This window comes from Geospiza fortis, unplaced genomic scaffold, assembly GCF_000277835.1.
Source record: "Geospiza fortis unplaced genomic scaffold, GeoFor_1.0 scaffold2, whole genome shotgun sequence".
Taxonomy (NCBI): domain Eukaryota; kingdom Metazoa; phylum Chordata; class Aves; order Passeriformes; family Thraupidae; genus Geospiza; species Geospiza fortis.
Window position 1 is genome coordinate 1,023,259 of NW_005054366.1, and position 19,386 is coordinate 1,042,644.

General features: G+C 46.8%; 1 protein-coding gene across 1 annotated transcript in view; it reads left to right on the plus strand.

The window, feature by feature from the left end:
- LRRK1 (leucine rich repeat kinase 1) overlaps positions 1-19,386 on the plus strand; it is a 70,258-nt gene that overhangs the window by 45,592 nt on the left and 5,280 nt on the right. Inside the window, exons 20-30 of the mRNA XM_005424230.2 lie at positions 2,120-2,291; positions 3,662-3,825; positions 4,981-5,120; positions 6,536-6,785; positions 8,215-8,381; positions 9,468-9,665; positions 10,322-10,599; positions 10,782-10,976; positions 11,726-11,877; positions 13,454-13,571; positions 14,850-14,966. Coding sequence (XP_005424287.1) covers positions 2,120-2,291; positions 3,662-3,825; positions 4,981-5,120; positions 6,536-6,785; positions 8,215-8,381; positions 9,468-9,665; positions 10,322-10,599; positions 10,782-10,976; positions 11,726-11,877; positions 13,454-13,571; positions 14,850-14,966 — 1,951 coding nt within the window. The remainder of the gene's footprint in view (positions 1-2,119; positions 2,292-3,661; positions 3,826-4,980; positions 5,121-6,535; positions 6,786-8,214; positions 8,382-9,467; positions 9,666-10,321; positions 10,600-10,781; positions 10,977-11,725; positions 11,878-13,453; positions 13,572-14,849; positions 14,967-19,386) is intronic.

Below are 19,386 nucleotides of genomic sequence, written 5' to 3' on the forward strand. Positions count from 1 at the left end.
CACTTCCTTGCCCTTGCAGGACAGCGCGGCCGCATCGCCCTGAGCCTCGGGGGAGCTCTGAATGCCAGCACAAGTGCAGCATTCTCTGTGCTGTCATTATGCCTGTCACTTATCCAGTCCCGGATGCCAACAAATTTTCTCAGGCTTAACACAGATAAAGCAGCAATGTTTCTGCTCAGTCCAAAATGCCTTTTGGACTCCTTGTCACTATCTGCCATTTTTCACCAGGGCAATTACATTGTCTGTGCCTCAAGAACAAGGAAACTGCTTTTTCATGGCCTGCCCAATGTTTTTCTGAGCGATCCAAGCCGCATTAGCAGAATATTCTTCCCACTGACGGGCTGTAGCTATAGCAGGTTGGATTAATTTAATGTACTAGCCAGACACAGAGCAGTTATTTGTTACTGTGCTGCTGCAATTATTGTCTAGATTGCCAGATAGGGTTTCTGTGCAGTCAGTAGAGAAAGCAGCTGCCAGTTTCTGTTCTGAAAGGGTGGATGGGGGCATGTTTCACATATTTTCAAAATTTGCATTACCATCTGTGTTATAATCCACTAGATAGTTGGGGCCGAGAAGGGCCTCACTGGCCCTTCTTACACTCCTAGACCTTTTCTTGGATGTGCTGAAGAAAATTTATTGGCTCTCTGATGATGCATCCACTACTTTTATAGAGCGAGAAGTTTTAGTTCGTTGCTCTCTGCTTTTCTGCCTAAGGTGCATGTAAGTTAGCTGTGCTCTGCTTCTTAAAATACAGATAAAAGCATGACCATTCTCACTGGAATTTATAATTGAAACTTTTGCCAGTTTTACATTCCAAAGATGTTTCATGCAACAGATAATTTGATCATGTAATATGTCATCATGTGTGACATATGGAGAGAGCTGTTGTCTAATGATGGCCGTTTTTTCTGAGCTGATGTTTCAGATTTTACAGAATGCTGCAGCTGCTAGAGAGAAAACATGAGAGGCAGTGGATTCTTTAAAGCAGTGGATTCTGACCCAGCATTAGTTCTGGTTGTGTCTAGTCCCTGCCGGTGTTATTTTGGTCAGGTCTCTTGGCCACGTGCCTCGTTGCTGTCGTTGTGCCCGTCAACGATGAGCCCCAGATGCCAACACATTTTCTCAGGCTCAGCACTGATAAAACAGCAGTGTGTCTGCTTATAAGCAAATAACATTTTAGATTGTACAGGCATCCTGGGATGTGTTTGGTACAGGAGAGTATCACTGACAGGAGATTTACTGGCAAGTATTGAAAGCCATAAGCTCATGGTTTTCAAAACAGTTGCAGTGTTCCAGGACGTTTAACTTCCCAGATATGAAAGACCAGGACAGATGAATATTCTGGCATTACTGGGAGATCTGAAAATAATTTGAAAACGTTGTGGTCCCCTACACCAGCATAACTCTGTTACTGCTGACTGGTCAGGCACAGGTAACATCAAGTCTCCTTCACACTTGGGCAAAGTCCCTAATAATCTGATTGCAGAGGAATCTGAGCTAGACAAGAGATTTCTCTGCTGGCAACAGCCTGGCAAAGTGAGCTCTTGCTCTAGGGGTTTGTCAGGGATGTGACAGGGATCCATCAGCTGCAGGATGGGGCATCATGCTGGGTGCTCTCATTCTGGGGCTGGGTTGAGGCAGAGCAGCCCAGTCCCTGCAGCCTGGAACTCCTTTCCCCCACTTCTGGGCTTACAGAACCTGAACTGCTGGAGGTTGTTTTTGCACTAATCTCCTGTTCCACAGCTCTAATTCCCTGCTTACTACCAGGGCAAAATAGTACCAAAAAAATGAGTCCCGACATCACAGCTGTTCTAATGACTCTTATATTTTAATGCATTTAATTTGTGAGTACACAAATGCTCATTACATCAATTTTAGCCCTTTCCAATAGCCCTGGCTGAATTATGTAATGTCTGTTTTGCCTCTGCTTGCTTTCATAGTGTAAATTAATTTCTCCATGTATTGCTGCAGCGTTTTAGTCTAAAAGCTTTTTTATATGCAGTAGGCTGTGCCATTAAAAATCTCTTTGGAGACTGAATCGCCCTATTATCTGGTAACAATGTACTCACTGTTAAAAGCTGTAGCTAAAATCTGAGCTGTTGAACTTGATGTGTTTCAGCTACCTCCTCCCTCATCTGCTTCCTACCAAGCCGGCGTTAGATATCCACGGGCTCTGCCACCAGACTGCAAACACGGTCCAGAGGGTCTTCAAGATGAGCTTTGTCCCTGTTGGCTTCTGGCAAAGGTTCATAGCCCGAATGTTAATTAGCCTGGCAGAGATGGACCTCCAGGTAGGTTACTGTGTCTGTCTGCAAACAAAAGCAGACAGCTGAAGGGGTTTAGTGTAAGTGGGATGTCTGTTCACATCCCGCTCGCCTCTGTCACAGACTGCAGTAACATTGTGTGAGTAAATGGGGAGAGGCGAGGCTCTGCGCTCAAGGTCTGACTCTGTTTTTGCAGTAGGTGTCATTGAGAACGACAAATTGGCACTGGGGGAGAAAACCTGAGTTCTCCACAGCCTCTTTATAACGTGATCCCCTGGAAGGTCTCAGTTCCTCCAGCATCTTCCAGTTACAAGTAATTGGAGTTCTGCCTGCAGCTCTTGTCCATGACCATTCCACCAGGCCAGACTCCCTCACAGCTTTGCCAGAGGAGATCTGGAATAGCTCCAGCAAAGCCAAATATCTGAATCTCTATGGGTTTAAATGAGAAGAAAATTACAGGACTGTTGCCTTAATGAGGCACCCCATTGGTGCAAGTGCTGTGAGTGACATTAAAGTAGTGTTTGCAAGGTTCTGAGAGCTCGGTGAATTCTGATGTTGTTGCAGATGTGTTTGCAGCAGTTTCTATCTGAAACTGTAATAAATATCTGCAAAATGTTTATAGTACTGCTGTGCTATCTTCTTAGCAGCTCTCCATTAAACTGTGGTCTGTCAGTGATGTACAGAACATGGAAAACATGATACCTGTTTTTGGAAGGTCTTCTGTGTTCCAGGCTTCTCAAGCCATGTAATAACTTTACCTCTTTTAACGGGGTGTCTTGGCAACCCCTTGCTTACATCCTCCTGGGCACTACATAATCCTAGAACACCTTTCCTAGGGGCTTCATCCAGCCCTCATGAAGGGAGTGGAAAGGATGCCAGGCGTCAGACCTGTCTGCAGGCAAATAAATGTTGGAGCAATGAGTACAGCGGAGTCCTGCAGATTAACTTCTTGGTTTTAAAACCGAAATACATTTTGCTGGTTTGAAGTGTCTTGGAGAAGAGCCATCTTCCTCCCACTAAAACAGGTGGAAAAGTTAACTCTCTGCATTGAGGGCAGACTTCATCGTTCACTAGAACATTTAGTGCTTTAGGTTTATAAGACTTTTGTGGATGCAGAATAAATACAGCAAATGTCACAGTTACAGAATTAGCTTTGTGCACTGATATGAAATTGTTCTTTTTTGAGTGGCATGAAAAAGATTTCCACTGTGGAAAAATCAATTTTACCACGTGTATTTCCATTCCATCGCAAAATTTTATATGAGCACAAGTCAGTTTTACTGGAAAAGGTACAACAGCACCTGTGAAAGCCAAAACAAGAAATCACTTTCTTACCCGATTAAAATATCCTGACAAGAAACTTCAGCACGATTTTCATGCTTTTCTGCTTGTTTCAGCTCTTTGAAAACAAGAAGAACACCAAGACAAGGAACAAAAAGGTGACCATCTACAGCTTCACAGGCACGCAAAGGAACCGCTGCAGCACGTTCCGAGTCAAAAGGACTCACACGGTTTACTGGCAGGAAGGTCTGTTCGTTACCTTTGATGGAGGCTATCTTAGGTAATTTGTGTTCATAATGCAGCATGTGTGACAGGGGACTAATAGAGTGTATGAGACACAGCAGCTGAATGGAGATGAATGGGCCTGACCCAGGCTGTGTGCTCACTCATCAGGAGAAGAGGAGGCTCTTCTAATGGACATAACTCATCTGGTAACAATTGCTGACAAAGTGATGAATAACTGATTATTTGGCAGGTCTGAATGTATCAACCTTATCTGCTGTTGCAGCCACAAATTGAAAGAGGACTGAGAACAGAAAGTGAAATTCAGACTGGGGCTGTGGCAGCTCAAAATCATGCATTTTCACATGCAAAGATTTCCTTACCTCAATGAGTTTTCCACTGAATCCTAAAACTTCACCACTGCGTGGCAGTAATCCAGGTCAATGGAGGTGCTTCTGTGCAGCAGGGACTGTGGGCAAGTGCCTCAACCTGGCCAAGGCAGAATGTCTGCTGGCTGCAAGCCTGGGGAAAACCTCATGTCCATGTTGTTTCACAAATGCAGACGTTTAAGACTTTTGCTCCTTCAGTCCCTGGCAAGACAGGGAGGAACCATTGGTGCTGTTGCATGGTTGGAGGCCAGAAGGGAACAGTGACCTTCCCAAGTTTCCAAACTCAGTAGAGACTTGAACCCCGACACTGCAAACCACAGGCTGAAATCCTGAATTCTGGACCGTGGTAGTGGTCATGCTGTTAGCTCCCCATGTATTTCAGGGAGTTACAATTTCATGGGAATTGTGCAAAAATGATGTTCATATACTTTTCCTAACGGTTTCTGGAAATACCATTATTTTTCCACTGGAGTTTTATTACTGATTTTACAACTCCCAACCTTCCATCATTCTGCATAGGGCATTTCTGTCAAAGGTCCCTGTCATACTCAGCTTGCTTAGGCCACAGTTTTCCCTAGTCCTGACCTTCTATAGCACTTACCCTTTGTGAGGAACTGGCATTTCTGTGCAAGAATTCTCTTCCGAAAGTCATTTTCAGAACAGGCTGAGTTGAAAATCACCCTCGAAGCTAGATTGCTTTGTGTTTCGATGACTCATGAACTGTCTGTTATTATGTAACTCAGGTTTCCTGCCAGAAAGAAAGTTTGTTGACACTGATACTGCAGAAAAGCTTCACAGGTCTGTCTTTTGGCTTTCTCCCACAGTGTCGAGTCTTCTGATGTGAACTGGAAAAAGAAAAAAAGTGGTGGAATTAAAATAATTTCCCAGTCAGAAGTGAGAGACTTTTCAGCCATGGCATTCATCACGGATCATGTCAACTCTTTGATAGACCAGTGGTTCCCTGGTAAGAGAACAGCTCTAATTTTCTGTGCAGTGTTACATCTTTTTAACAGAGGGTTCATTGACAGAGCTCTCCAGGTGCACAATATTGTGTGTTAATTGAAGACCCCTCAGGCTCTGACAGTCTCAAGCCAATAACATTTGATAAAAGCTAATAAACCTGCAGACAGATCAAGATCAGTTGCCAGCACCCTTTGGTCTAGACATTGTGTCTTCCAGTCTGTCTGTCACAGCAGCACAGGTGAAACATTGCAGTTCAAACAGGACCTGCAGGAGTTCAAGAGATTCATCCAGTGGGGACAGGATTTGGCCCAAACTGCTCGATGCTGTCCCTTGAACTCATTTTGGCATCAGCTGGGAGAAGGATTTGCCCATCATTTCTAACTTTCTATGAGTTACAAAATTCTAATGTGAGAGACTTGAGTGAATATGGTACCAAGGACTCCATGCCAAGGTAACTTCCTTGACTCCTGCAGCTGCTTTTCCTGTGCTCAGCACAGATCCTGCTGTTACCCAGCAGGCTCTTTGCAACCCCAAGACACTTTGTTTGAAACCAAAACAAAATCTGAAGTGCTTTTTGTCGTCCTACCCTGGTCTAGAAAGCAGTGCCAAAGTCTCTTAATTGGAGGCTCTGTGGAGGAAACAGTGGTGCACTCTCACATACTCACGTTCTACGTGTTCTGAAGATAAAAGAACATTTTATTTGCCTTTGGATTAAAATAATGCTAAAGTTAATCAGTGAAGCTTGAGAAGAGCCATGACTTCAAAGACTGCAGCCTGTGTTCACCCTGACTAATTGTGGGCATTTAACAGAGCCTGTCACCACAAAATCTCTCTGTAGTTATGGGAGAGGTGTGAACCTCCCAAAGGCTTAGTCGTGGTAGAACCCACGTTTCCCCTGGAGGGGCTGAACACGTTGCCCATGAGGGAACCCACAGGATCTGTGTTCCCAGCCTGGGTGCTGCAGGTGAGTGCTGAGCCTGAGCTCAGTGTGCTCTGCCTGCCAGCCTGCTCCCAACCCCATTCCCACCTCAGCCAATCTGGCAGTATGCAGCCTGGGCAGAGACAGAGACACCCAGCAAGCAGAAGGGTCTCTCCATTCCTTTATTCACATACTTCTAATTTTTGCTGGTCCTGAGTGCATCTGCCTCACAAGCCTGTGCGTTACCTGTGACCAGAGCAGGGTGAGTGTTGGATTATGTCCACAGCCCTGTCTCCCCAGCACTGTCCCTGCCTTCTTTGCAAAGCTATTTTCTATTCCAGTCGGTACCCTGCAGCAAACTGCTCTGTGTGAGCGTGACCATTCCCAGCCGGCGCATCCAGGTCGTGCTGCGGACACTGGAATGCACTCGGAGCTGTTGTTCCCTCTCAGCTGCCGTGGTGGTGACGTGGTTTCCTGTTTGTTTGCTCTCTCTGAAGCCCTCACAGCCACGGAGAGCGATGGCACGTTGCTGATGGAGCAGTATGTGCCCTGCCACATCTGTGCAGCTGCCAGGCCGGAGCAGCGCGAGGGCGGCGAGAGGGCGGAGGACGCGCAGTACTTCAACATGGAGGATTGTGTCCTGACCGCCATCGAGCTGGACTACATCACGTGTCCTAACCACCCTGACATCCCTGTGTCGCTCCAAGAGCTGGTCCCAGAGCTTTTCATGACTGATTTTCCTGCCAGGTAACATGTGATGGCCTTTGGTTGAGTTTCAGTGAACCTGCGTGATTTCGTTGGGCACTTCTCCCGAGTAGCCTCTGCTGGAGGGACGTGCTGACCACAGGAAACAAATCCATCTGCTCTCCATCCGTGCTCTGGCAGTTCATCCTCAGCTGCACCCCTGGTGTTCAGCAGCTTGCTTAGACAATATCTGTGTGCTGACCGAGTCATCACACCAGGGGTCCTTTGAGATCACTGTGGTGCAATGTCAAAGTCCTTTTTAAAGCCACAGCTGTCCTGCATTGCCCAGAACTCTGGCCAGGACTTTCTGTAGTTGGAGCCTTTCTGGGATCCCACAAAAGGACATTTTAATGTGGCAAAACAAAAAGGAAGTGCTGCTGCATCACAAAATTGGCACTGAAATGGCCTTAATTTTGTAAGGGCCTGTAGGTGAGTGAGTTTATGGACACCACAGGGGGACTCACACTGAGCTGGGGCTCCTGCTCGGCTGAGGGCTGCTGGATGTGCTGGGTGTGTGGCAGCCCTGAACAGCTGAAGGAGCTCTTCCCTGCCCACTGCAGGACTGCCAAATCTTTAAGCTGCTTAACTGCATTCCCAGATGGGCTCAGTCTTATACCCCTCATTACTCTGTGCAGAGCAGGAGACCCGAGAGCAGGCAGGACAGAAGAGCAATGTCCCCTTTGGCTCCTGCTCTCTCAGAAATCTGAGTGCCCAGTGCAGAATCACAGGACCTCTGGACCAGACTGTCCTGTTGGCTGCTGTCAGAGCTCTCTGTGCTCTCACTGGCCCTTATAGCTTTGTAGGGGTCATTTTTCTGGGCAAACACCCCATCAGCTCATCACACCAGCCCTCCTCACACTGTTATCTCCTGCAGATTTCTTTGGCAGGTGCGAGGTGAGTGGAGATGTTTGAAGTGTGAACAGCTGTAAAAGTAGTCTCTGGGAGAGTGGGGAAATGATGAATTGCAGCCTGGGAACACTAAGCTGATTTGAATAATCAGGTTTCAGAGTGTGAGCCTGTTCATAAACATCCTGTCCTGCCTCAGTGGAAAAAAAGAGGAACAGGAGGTAAATGAAGCAAAAAAAAAAAATCATTAATACAGATAAGTAGTACAAGTATCAGTACCTGTGTCATCTGCTTGGAAAAGGAGCTTATGTGCTTTCCAGATCTGTTTGATTCTTATGGAATAAATTAGTAAAAAGCCTTTTGTGCTTCTTTGCTCAAATTACTATTTTCTGTGAGAAATCTGTTGTACAATGTGAGCCAGCAATGGAGTGCACTGAGATGACCAAGGTAGTTTAGGTGATCCAGTTCTCCTGGTAGATAAGGCAAGAACCTATTAGGCATTTGTGAAAATGGAAATCACATTAAAAACATTAATTTACCACATCTTTGAAACTTTAATTAAAAACCCCCAATTTCTGTTTGGCAGACTGTTCCTGGAAAATAGCAAACTGGAATGCAGTGAAAATGAAAACAACGTTCTTGGCCAGGGTGGAAGTGGAACTGTTATATATCGGGCACGATACCAAGGAAAACCAGTGGCTGTGAAGAGATTTCAGATTAAAAAATACAAGGGTTCTCCCACTTCAGCTGCAGGTACAGTGCACAGATTTGGTGTCAGGAATCTGGGAATCTGCAATCTGGGATCCCAAGCTAAGACCAAAGAGTCTGCAAAGTGCTGGCAGCACCTGATTAAACACAGCATGGAAATAGATAGCAAAACTGTTGGGTTTCAGTGGAGGAGAAAGATGCATCTGAGTTCTTCATGAGCATTTCTAGTGATGAAGGTCACTGGCTCTGCAGGAGGCTTCTCTCCTGCAGATCAGAGGTTGGATTTATAGGGTGCCAAGGCAGAGCCCTTGATTGGGAGGGGAGATGAGATTTCAGCTCCTGTTCCCTCACTATTTGACCATGAGAAGTGTGGGTTTGCTTGGGCTTACACTGAGGACTTGTGAGCCTCCACCTCTGAATTAGTGTTTTACCTAACCCTCTGTGCCAGCAGCTGGAGAAAGCAAACTGGGAATTCTTCTGAGCCCACCAGCTTCTCCAGGCAGGGATGGGCTCCTGTGGAGCCCAGCTTTGCAGCAGAGCCTCAGTCTGTGGACAGAGGGAAGAGAAAAGTGCCTCACATTCCTCATTTTTGTCAGGGGAGGATGTGGTGAATCCCTGAGCTGTGGAGGAGGCCAGCTGCTGTCCCAGTGACAAATCACCTTCGGGAAGAGCCAATCTGCCTGAGCAGCCTGGGGTGTGCTGTGGCAGCAGGACCATTACTGTGATGGGTCTCTTCTGGCAGGGAAGCTGTGAAATTGCAGGGAAGAGCCCTTCCAGCAAAGGGTCTGCAGTGGGCCATCTACACAGAGTCCCTGCTGGGAAAAGCACAGCACGGCTTTTCCAAAGTCATCAGGGGATGTGTGAGAACAGCATGTGCCAGTCACACCTGAGCCTGGTGTTTAAGGACCAAGGGAGCTCTTGCTTCCTGAGGCACCAGACAGATCCTGCTTATAGCCAGTGTCTCTTAGTGGCTCGTGCATCAGCAAAAGGATTCAACTTAAAGCCTTGCTGTCGACATAATCGCACCAGCTGCCTTCCTCCTGCAGCCCTCGCTCGGTGATCGCCTCCCAAAGAGTTTGTGACTCGTTTCCTGAGCTGGGCAGTGAGAAGGGGGGTTGTGTGTCTTGCCAGATACCATGCTGAAGCACCTGCGGGCCATGGATGCCATGAAGAACTTCTCAGAGTTCCGCCAGGAGGCCAGCATGCTGCACTCCCTGCAGCACCCCTGCATCGTGTCCCTCATCGGCATCAGCATCCACCCGCTCTGCTTCGCCCTGGAGCTGGCCCCGCTGGGCAGCCTCACCACTGTCCTGGCTGAGAACTCCAAAGGTAAAGCCAGCCTCTCCCCCACCCCTCTCCCACTGACAAATGCTCAGTGGTGTTTAAATTACTGCTTGATTTTCTGGAGGGGATTTTTTTTTTCCAGACTATGGGAAGTGGGAGGGATGGAATTGTTCTTATATTGTACTTTTGGGAACCTAGTAAAAATTGATGCTCGGGATTCTCAAAGCTACTTTGGAGACCTGGATTTTCAATTTTTCTGCAAATGAATATGGAGTGCATGTCTCTTCAGTGCTTCGTGGATGGTGCTGTGTTTTTCCCCCTGCAGATGGGTGTCTGGTACTCTAAATTATCTCATTATTATCTGTATTGCTGTCATTGTCAAATGAACAACACTAATTCCAAGATAAGTTGAGGCCATCTGACCCTCTTGGCACCTTGGCTTCATGTCAACTTTCAGTCAAACACTGATTTTCACCCGAAGATTTAGTGGCCTAGAAGTGAAAGGGTTTAAAAAAAGAATCTAATAGGACTGTCAGACACGTACAGTAAAATAAACAGTGTCTTTTCAAATGGTGGCATTGAGTGATGTTTCAAAAGGTTGTCAGCTATTGCTCTGGAGTTAAAAAGAGAAGGAGAGAGGGGGAAGAAGCAGCAGTTATGACAATTACACGAGCTGGAGACAGGCTGTTCCTTTGTGCCAGGTTCCTCCTTTGTGCCGCTGGGACACATGCTGACACACAAAATAGCCTACCAGATTGCCACAGGCCTGGCCTACCTGCACAAGAAGAACATCATCTTCTGCGACCTCAAGTCGGACAACATCCTGGTGTGGTCCCTGGACGTCAGGGAGCACGTGAACATCAAGCTCTCCGACTACGGCATCTCGCGGCAGTCGTTCCACGAGGGCGCGCTGGGCGTGGAGGGCACGCCGGGGTACCAGGCCCCCGAGATCCGGCCCCGCATCGTCTACGATGAGAAGGTGACCAGGGGAGGCTGTGGGGCAGCCCTGTGGTGGCACTGGGGGGCTGGCAGCATCCCATGGCTCAGTTCCCTTCTCCGTGCATGAGGGCTGGCACTGACTTTCCCACTGTGCCTGCCTTGCCCTCCTCTCCACTCGCCAACAGAGCCCTGCCCTGATTTTCTGTCTGTGTCTGGCTCCAGGTGGACATGTTCTCCTATGGGATGGTCCTGTATGAGCTGCTGTCCGGGCAGCGGCCTGTGCTGGGACACCACCAGCTCCAGATTGCAAAGAAGCTGTCCAAAGGGATCCGTCCTGTCCTGGGGCAGCCCGAGGAGGTGCAGCTCTACAGGATGCAGGCACTCATGATGGAGTGCTGGGACACTAAGCCAGAGAAGGTACAAGACCACCCTCCTGAGCTGTGTTCTCTCTCTTTTTTGTGCAGGAGGGCTGAGCTTGCTCCTGGTGCAGCACAACAGCTCCACTGCCCATTTACCCCTCCTGCTGATTTGGCCCAGAATTTCTGTTGATTTAAATGAGAGCTTTATGAATGAAATTATGACAGATTTGTGTCCTTAGACAGCTGTGGTGGCTTGAAGGTCCCATGATGTCCGTGGCAGTTAGGCTGCTGATTTCACCAGGGCAAGACATTACCCATAATTTCTAGAAACAGTTCTAGTGTCTTGCCGTGAGTGCAGCTGCAAAGGCTTCAAAATCCCCAAGATTATAAAAGGAGGTATGAGGAAGAAAAAGCTTCAAAGTGCAAGAAAAGGATTATGCTGCATTGCATTCTTCATTAATTTCAGTTGGTGTTTTAGAGCTGCTGTCCTTCAAACAAAGGTCAGCCTGACTCTCAAACATCTCTACACTGTCATGCAATGGGTCAGCTTCCAAAATTCATAAGCCTGAGGAGATTAATCAGTAAAAAGTGTAAGAGAATGACAGACCAAGCTTTAATAAATAATCATAGAATCAGAAAATGGTTTGGTTGGAATCCAATTCCAGGGACACCCAGCCTGTGCTTGTGCTTGGGATTGCCCTGATCCAGGTGCAGGACCTTGTGCTTGGCCTTGTTGAGCCTCCTGTTTATTATGGTTCTCCTGTTTCATCTTGTGTGACTTGTCTTTCTCTTTTCCTCCCCCCTCAGCGTCCCCTGGCCATCTCTGTGGTGGGGCAGATGAAAGATCCAACCTTTGCAACGTTTATGTACCTGCTGCCCTGTGGGAAGCAGTCTTCCTTCTTCTGCTCCCCGGGGCAGGAGTACACCGTGGTGTTCTGGGATGGGAAGGAGGACACCAGGTGAGACAGCTCACATTAGCAATTCCTTTTTTCCCTTTTTCCTTTTTAAGTAAAAAGTCCTTCAGCATCCTCGCTTCTGCCTCTGGGAGGGAGGTAAAGAAGGTGAAAGTGAACTTGGATGAACGCCAAGAATACAGTGAGCACTGTTTTCCCAAACTCTTTTAATTGGGAACAGTGGTTGCTTTATAAAGGATATTTAATGAGCTTAACTCTGCTTCAGTTAATATGGGGAGAAGATTAGGGCAGTGTAATGATTCACACACACAGGATGAAGCATTTGCACATGAGAACAGACGTGTTCTGCCTTTCCTAATGAGGCCATTTAACACTAAACCTTTCCTAATTGAGGCTGCAGTTCCATCTCTCTTCTGCAAAGCAATTAAGCACATGCTTAAATCCTATTGCAATCATGGGGAGTTAACCACATGCCTGGAGCTGTGTGTGCATCCAAGTGTGCAGTGCCAGTAAAATGTGCTCTGGACTGAAGGCATGTGCTTAAAATGTTATTAAATTGTGACGGAGGTGATGGCATTTTGCTCAGCCACATGTGACCTGCGGCTAGTTAGGTTCATTTTTGTGGATGCTGCTGATTTTTATAGCCTCAGTCTTATTTGGAAACATTCACAAACTGATCTGAATTTTATATTAATGTGTTCATTATTTGTAACCATTAAGCTAATGGGGAAGGCACATGATTTGTTGCAGAATTATTTGCTTTGCCATTTGTGGTCCCTGGTCAGTTGTTCAGTGCAGGCAGTGTAACTTTTCCTACTGAACTGGTGAAGCACATGGCACCCCCAGATGTATTTTGAATACATGGATGTTGTCCAAATATTCACAGCAATATATCTCAGTGAATCTGCTTCCTGACTGGACAATCCACTTGCTGGAGACTGCTGAATAACAAGTTTACTCACATGTGACAGATTTCAGGATGTGTAATTGCTTGTGCCACAGTTGGTAAAACATCTGGGACTCACAAATGTGGTTGTGAATATCCAGTTATTGTTCAAACATCCAAACTCAGTAAACTTCCCCAAACAAACAAAATCCTTTGAGCTACAAAAACTACTAATTAGTCATATTTATAAATAATTTTATTAGGTTACAGATCTTTGCTCTGTAGAATCATGCTCCTATGTTTATGTACTGGAATAATAATGAAGCCAGATAATAGCAAGGCAGTGAACTTGGAGAGCAGCTATTCCCTTGAGAACCAAATGGGCAAGATGGGCTGAGACTCCCTGGTTATTAATTACTGCTGTTCAGCTGGATCTGTTTGTCTCACAGCTCCATTACAGGAGCAGACCACATATGTCCTGCTAACCCTGTGCAAAGTCAGAGAGCTGAGTGTAAATCTTCACAGAAACAATTACACATCTGCCCCTGAGGAAGAGCCAGGGCACATCTTTCTTTCCCTTTAAATGAGGAATTTACAGTTTGGAGGGCTGCATATCCCTGCAGCATCATCCACATCTGGGCAGTTGTGTCATGGCTTAGCCACAAGTGCCACAAGTCCCTCGGCCCCGTGCAGGAGGAGTGTTGGCTGTCTGAAATTGTTGCTTGCTCCTTTCAGGAACTACACGGTGGTGAACCTGGAGAAAGGAGTCATGGAAGTGCAGAGGATGAGCTGCCCAGGAATGAAGCTGTGCTGCCAACTCAAATTTCAGAATGCCCTGTGGGCAGCCACGGAGGTGAGCATTGCCTGTGCCCCCTGAGAGGGGCCTCGTATGGGGCGACTAACGAAGAGAAAGGGCCTGTTAAATTAGTAAAACCAAGAGTGTATGAGACAAAGGGCATCTCAAATGAGCAGTGACTTTGCATCTGCTGTCTCCAGGTGTTTTGTTTCTACCTGACACACAGCTCCAGACTCCAGAGCCTGGAGCAACCGTGGGAACCTCGGCTTCCCGAGGGGCAACTCTGGGCTGGAGCAATCTGTGCCCAGGGGTTCATCTGGGAAATCTCCTTATCTGTGGGTGATAAAGGGAGGCAGGGACAGAAAACATGCATTTAAGGGTGGGGTTTTGAAAGAGGCCTGAGGGATTTGAAGGTTGGTGGGAAATGGGTACGTGAGTTTTGTGTTCGCAGTGAAAAATTGCAGCTAAAATGATAAGAGTGAGAGAGTGTGGCTGATTTATCCCCCAGAGCCCCTGGCCACCCATCAGAAAGGGCTGTTAAGTGTCAGCCAGCTCTGACACATTCATTTCACACAAAACAAAGAAAAAACAGTCAAAAACATTTAATTTACCTGAAATTCAGTGTTTTAGAGGGGGGGAATAAAAGGCCAGACTTGCTGAGTAAATAATTTGTGTTGGCTTTTTCACTCTGCCCTGGCATGGATGCTGTGAGTATAGAAATTTTTTTCTCCCCATAAGAAAATAAGTTATTTTGACTTTTTCTGTTCTCAAATAGAGGTAAAGCTCAAATACTCTTTCATTTTTAAATAATAATAATAAATATAGAAAAATTAAAATTCACAGACTTTAAAGCATTGTATTTCCACCTTTTGGTTCAGAATGAAAAGTTTGCTGGTTCCAAAACTGGGTGCTCTTGGTCAGTCTAGTAGATTTAGGAGGTGTGGGACAGGTGTGATTTCACATAAAATGTAGTGTCCCTTAAATGGACAGATTAATGCCAAATAACATACAACCTGCTTCAATTGTTCTTTGGGATTTTTGCACTCAGGGTTCTCAGATGCTGCTTTTGGATGTGGTGATAAAATCCCTACACCGGTGATTTTTGGTGACTTTTGGATAATGCATATATTGTCCACAGCCTGTTCTGGGGAATGCAGCACCTGCTTTCTACCCACATGCCAAAGGTTCTCTATGAAAAACAGAGATTTACTGTCTGGGTATCAAAAAATACAAATAAAACCCAGTTTTGGAACCAATCAGATCTTGCTCAGGTATCAAGATATGAAAAGCAGTGGGGTGGTTTGTATTTATGGAGTTTTATGTGCTCTTTCACAGGACCAGAAGATTTCTGTGTATGGATTGCAGGGCATGTGTCCCTTAAAGACTCCACTGAAGGGTTTAGACACTCCTGCCACTGTGAGCTGCTTCCTGGTGATGCCTCTTCTGAAAAGAGTAAGGAACAACCCAGAGGAAAAAGGGAAAAGGGGCAGTAGTGAGACTGTGCTGCTCAGCCAAGCTGCCACTCTCAGCTGGTGCTGAAGGACTTTGCAATGCCCAGGAACATTTTGGCACTGCAAGGAGAAAGTTTCCAGGTCTTTCTGCCTCTGCCAGAGGACAGAGGTGTGGGCAAGAACCTGAGTCAGGGGACCAAAGCTGGCACTTCCAAACCTGCTGGGAAAATAGTCAAAACAGATCAAATTCCTCAGCAAGGAAGTTTTCCAGCTGCATTTCCACTTCACTGGAACACAAGGTTTAGGCTGATCAAGCAGAATGGAGAAGACATGAAACAATAATTAGAATAGAGATTTGTTAAGTGCTAATGCAGGACGTGGGCACATCTGGCCTCTTGTACCCACTGTTTTCCTGGCTGTGCTGTCATTTGTGTGCACAGTCATCCTGAAATGTTATCTGGGCTCAGCCACACTCCTGTTTTGGTTTTGAATGAGAACACTTAGATAATACAGCTGGTTTGGGTAATGCTCTTATGGGTAACAGGGATAGTTACTCTTATGGGCATTAAAACAAGTTCTATGTTATCGGCCTAGCCCTGGAATTGCCACCATCCCGTTCTGGCAGGAGAGATCTGACCTGGGTGCCTATTGCAGGCAAGCCTTGGGAGATGTATAAAAACTGTCTTCCTGCTAAATTACCTCCGTTTGCTTAGAGCCACCTCAAGTGAAAACATGTAATTATGTTCCAGCATTACTGGTAGCTGTGTAGTCTTTGCAAATGCCAGCAGACTGGGATGTGTCTGAGAGCTCAGCATGGGGCAGCTCTCGGAGCTGCTGGTTTATACCAGGCCTGTCCTGAGCCATTGTCCATTTCTGGCTCTTCTGCTGGGATTGCTGAGTCTGAGGCAGATGGTTTGTGTAAGGTGTGCTGCTGCACTTCCAAACATGGTGTAAGTAGGGCTAAAGTAGGGCATTGATGTAAAGTTGGCACCGGGCTGGATTTCTCTGCATCTCTTGGCTTTCCTTGGCTCTCAGACCTGCAGCGTTTGTCCACCGTGGAGTTTCATTTCTGATGTGTAGGGCAAATTTCTTTTTCATGCTGGCTGAGGTTCCATCCAGGACAGTCGAAGGAGCCTTTTGCTTTCAGCTTTTCCACTGTCACACAGCTTGCAAAGCCATTCCTCAGGGGTTACGAGTGGCTTTATGTCTCCTGGTTTCTATTTCCAGTTTGTGGCTTGCCTAGAAAATGTCATAAATAATGCCAGGCCCTACAATAGCAATATTGAGTCTAGACACCTCCCTTCCTCCCCCGACCCTACCCAACCTTCCAGAAATCCACCTCCCTTCAGCTCACTCCTTCTTAGTTTATTGGACTTACTTTTTCCTCTCTCCTTTCTATGTATGAGTTTGGCAGTGAAATGGCCAGAGCAGCAGCCTGGGGATGTGCAGACCAGGCTGGCTAGAACTAAACCAGCCAGTTCTTCCAAAAAACCTATGTGGAAAGCTTACACTTGTCACACTCACTGCCTGGCCAGCAAGCTGTGTCAGTTATCACAGTCACTGCTGTCCAGTGGAGAAGAGAATTGCATTTCCCTTTAGCTGGTGAGATGTGAGGTAACTTTTAGTCAGAGAATTGCCGAGGGATGTTGCTGGGAAGGGGAATTCTTTACGACTGCCTTGGGAAGGCTGATCCAAAAGAAATAGTTTCCAAAACTTGGTTTCTCATCCAAAGGAAGCATCATGGAAATTTGAAAGCAGGCAAGAGGGGCCCAGAATCTGAAACTCACCCGCCAAGGAAAAGTCTTGTACAATTTAAGCTTTTTGTTGCGTGCTTTTTGTCACCAGGATGATTCTTTTTGGTAAACAATACAATTTTCAGCAGAAAAAAAGCAAACAAATTAGCAAATGAGCAGGTTAAAAAGGGCAAACCAAGACACATTCTGCCTTGGTAGAAGAGAAGTGGAGGGAAGAGATGTGGAGGGAGAGAGGAACCTGAATGGGTGCAAATCTTTGGCCCCGCGCAGAAACCTGGAACACGTGGAAACAAAAGCTGCATTTAAAGGCTGCAGCCAGCAGTGGCAGACCCTGTGGGGACAAGAGGAGGAGGTGACCAGGCCCTGGTGCAGGACTTTTTGCCATTCCCGCTGGCAGGGGGACAGGACGTCTGGAGCTGGCTCATCCCCGCTCATCGCTGCGGCGCGGCCCCGCTCCAGCCCTTCCTCCTGGCACGGCCCCACTGCTGGCAGCACGGGGCCTTCAAATGCACTTTTGTTGCTGTGTGTTTTTGTTGGCTCCTCGTGGAGCCCAAATGTTGAAAATGAATTCTGAGAAAGTTACTTAAGGTTTCTGGAGGCTGCAGCCCTGCCTGCCTTTGGTGGCTGCTGGAATACCCTGATCAGGGGGGCTTTGCCTCACCGGCACTGGGTGAAATCTGGCAAGAATTAACTATGGCATCTGTGAGGAGGTGGCTTTTGACATGCAGAATTGGTCACTCCCTCAGCTCAGTCACATGAGGGATGGCAGGGTAAGGGCATTTTTCAGCATTTGCTTCTTGTTTCTTATCTCTCTGAGAGATAACAGCAATGGCTGGATAGAAACAGGTCCTGATAGCCAAGACAGAAAGCAATAAATACCCCAATGGAAAAAAAACCTTCCAAATCTGCTTCCACCATTGCTCCATCCCAGACAGGCCAGGATTTGGCATTGGTATTACTGGTAACACCAGGAGGGGGTCAGTGACCCACCTCTGCCTGGTTATGGTGCTGACTGCTCAGTGCCAGGGAAATTTGGCCTGTGGAACTCAAAAGGGAATAGGGATTCTGTTGTGTAGTAGCTGACACTAATCAAGGAATTCAAAATAATTTTTTGTGAAGACTATGCTTGGATAATTCAGCATTATCAAATCAAATGAGACAAAATTATAATCTCTGAAGATTTTTATAGTGTCCTGTGTCATGCTAGGAGCAGTTCAGGTTGACATACCACATTAATGTCTGATGTTCCCATTTCAATTTAAATTTTCAATTTCTAGTAAGAAATGCCTCTTGTGCGGGGTCCTTCAGACTGAAAAAGTTGGACCATTTTTTACCAGAGAAATGTGGGCTGTTCTGCTTTGTTTTATTCAGTTTTAAGTAATTGAACTTCCTTCCAAAGAAAAAGCAACCCAACACCCAGCTTGTGCGAAGCATTGTGCCATGATCCAACCTACTGATGCAACTCCTTGGCAAAGGCACTTCCAGGAGCCTTTGCACCAGATCCACATGGCAGCAGGAACATGGCACTGAGCACTGCAGGTCGTTGGGGTTTCTTTTAATTAGTGGTTAGAGAATTGGGACTGGACTGAGTTAGTCCAAGCCCCGTTTCACAACTTTCCACTTGCTTTCCTAGTTTTTCCCATTACAGTAAAATTCTGCTGTGATTTGGATTAGTCATAAGGGCTCAGTGCTCTCGTGGTTTTACTCATACTTGGTGAGCAGAGAGTGTCTCTTTGTCCAGGACTCAAAATGAACCTTGCAAGCAGAGCTGTCAATCAAATAACGCTTACCCTGCACTACCTGCCCCTCAATAGCTGGGGCAAGTCAGTATACTGATTTTTCTGTGGATTTACAGCCTGAGAACTATTGTCCAGGCCTGGCAGAATCAAGATCCCTGGAAGGGCAGAGGGGTGCCTTAATTTAATTTTTGCATTCCCAGCAAAGGGTGACTGAGCCCTCAGCCCCTCACTTTGGGCATGCCAAAGGCAGGGCTTTCCACTGTGGAGAGGCTGATGAGGGGCAAGGTTGTGTCAGCTCTGTGCTGCTCTGTCTGGTTCTGTTTGGTTGGCTGTACTTAGTCCAGGCAGCAAAGAAGTCCTGGGTAAAATGGTCTTTATTTTGAATTTATTGCTCCGCAGGGAGGAAATAGAAAGGCCTTTGAGGTAAGTATTGTTTTATCTGCTTCACAGATGGGGGAGTTTCTGGTAGAGGCCCAAGGTCATGGGAAGTTTTGTTCCCAAGAGATCAATTTCCCAGCCTGTTTAACAGCATTTTGCCCCGCTGGGATGGGCTGGAGGAGTTGCTGAGCCGTGGCCTTCTCAGCAGCTCCTGCCCCTGGGACACAAGGGATGCATGGCCATGGAGCTGGAGCTGTGTCCAGCACATCTGTACATTTAGGGACAGGTTTTTACCCACCTGCAGAATTGTTCATGGCACTTGGCAGGTGCTTTGCTGCTGCTGCTGCTTCTGTGCCCTGGGCTGGGATGTCTGAGCTGCCAGGGATCCCAGAGCCAGAGCACATCCCTGGGAGGAGCAGAGCTCTCAGAGCAGCAGACTCTGGATGAGGGGCAATCACTGGATGCTCTTGTTTGTGAGAATATTGGCTCCCTCTTTCCATTTTTACTGCATTTCTTCCATTCCTCTCCTACCTACATTGATAGCAATAGC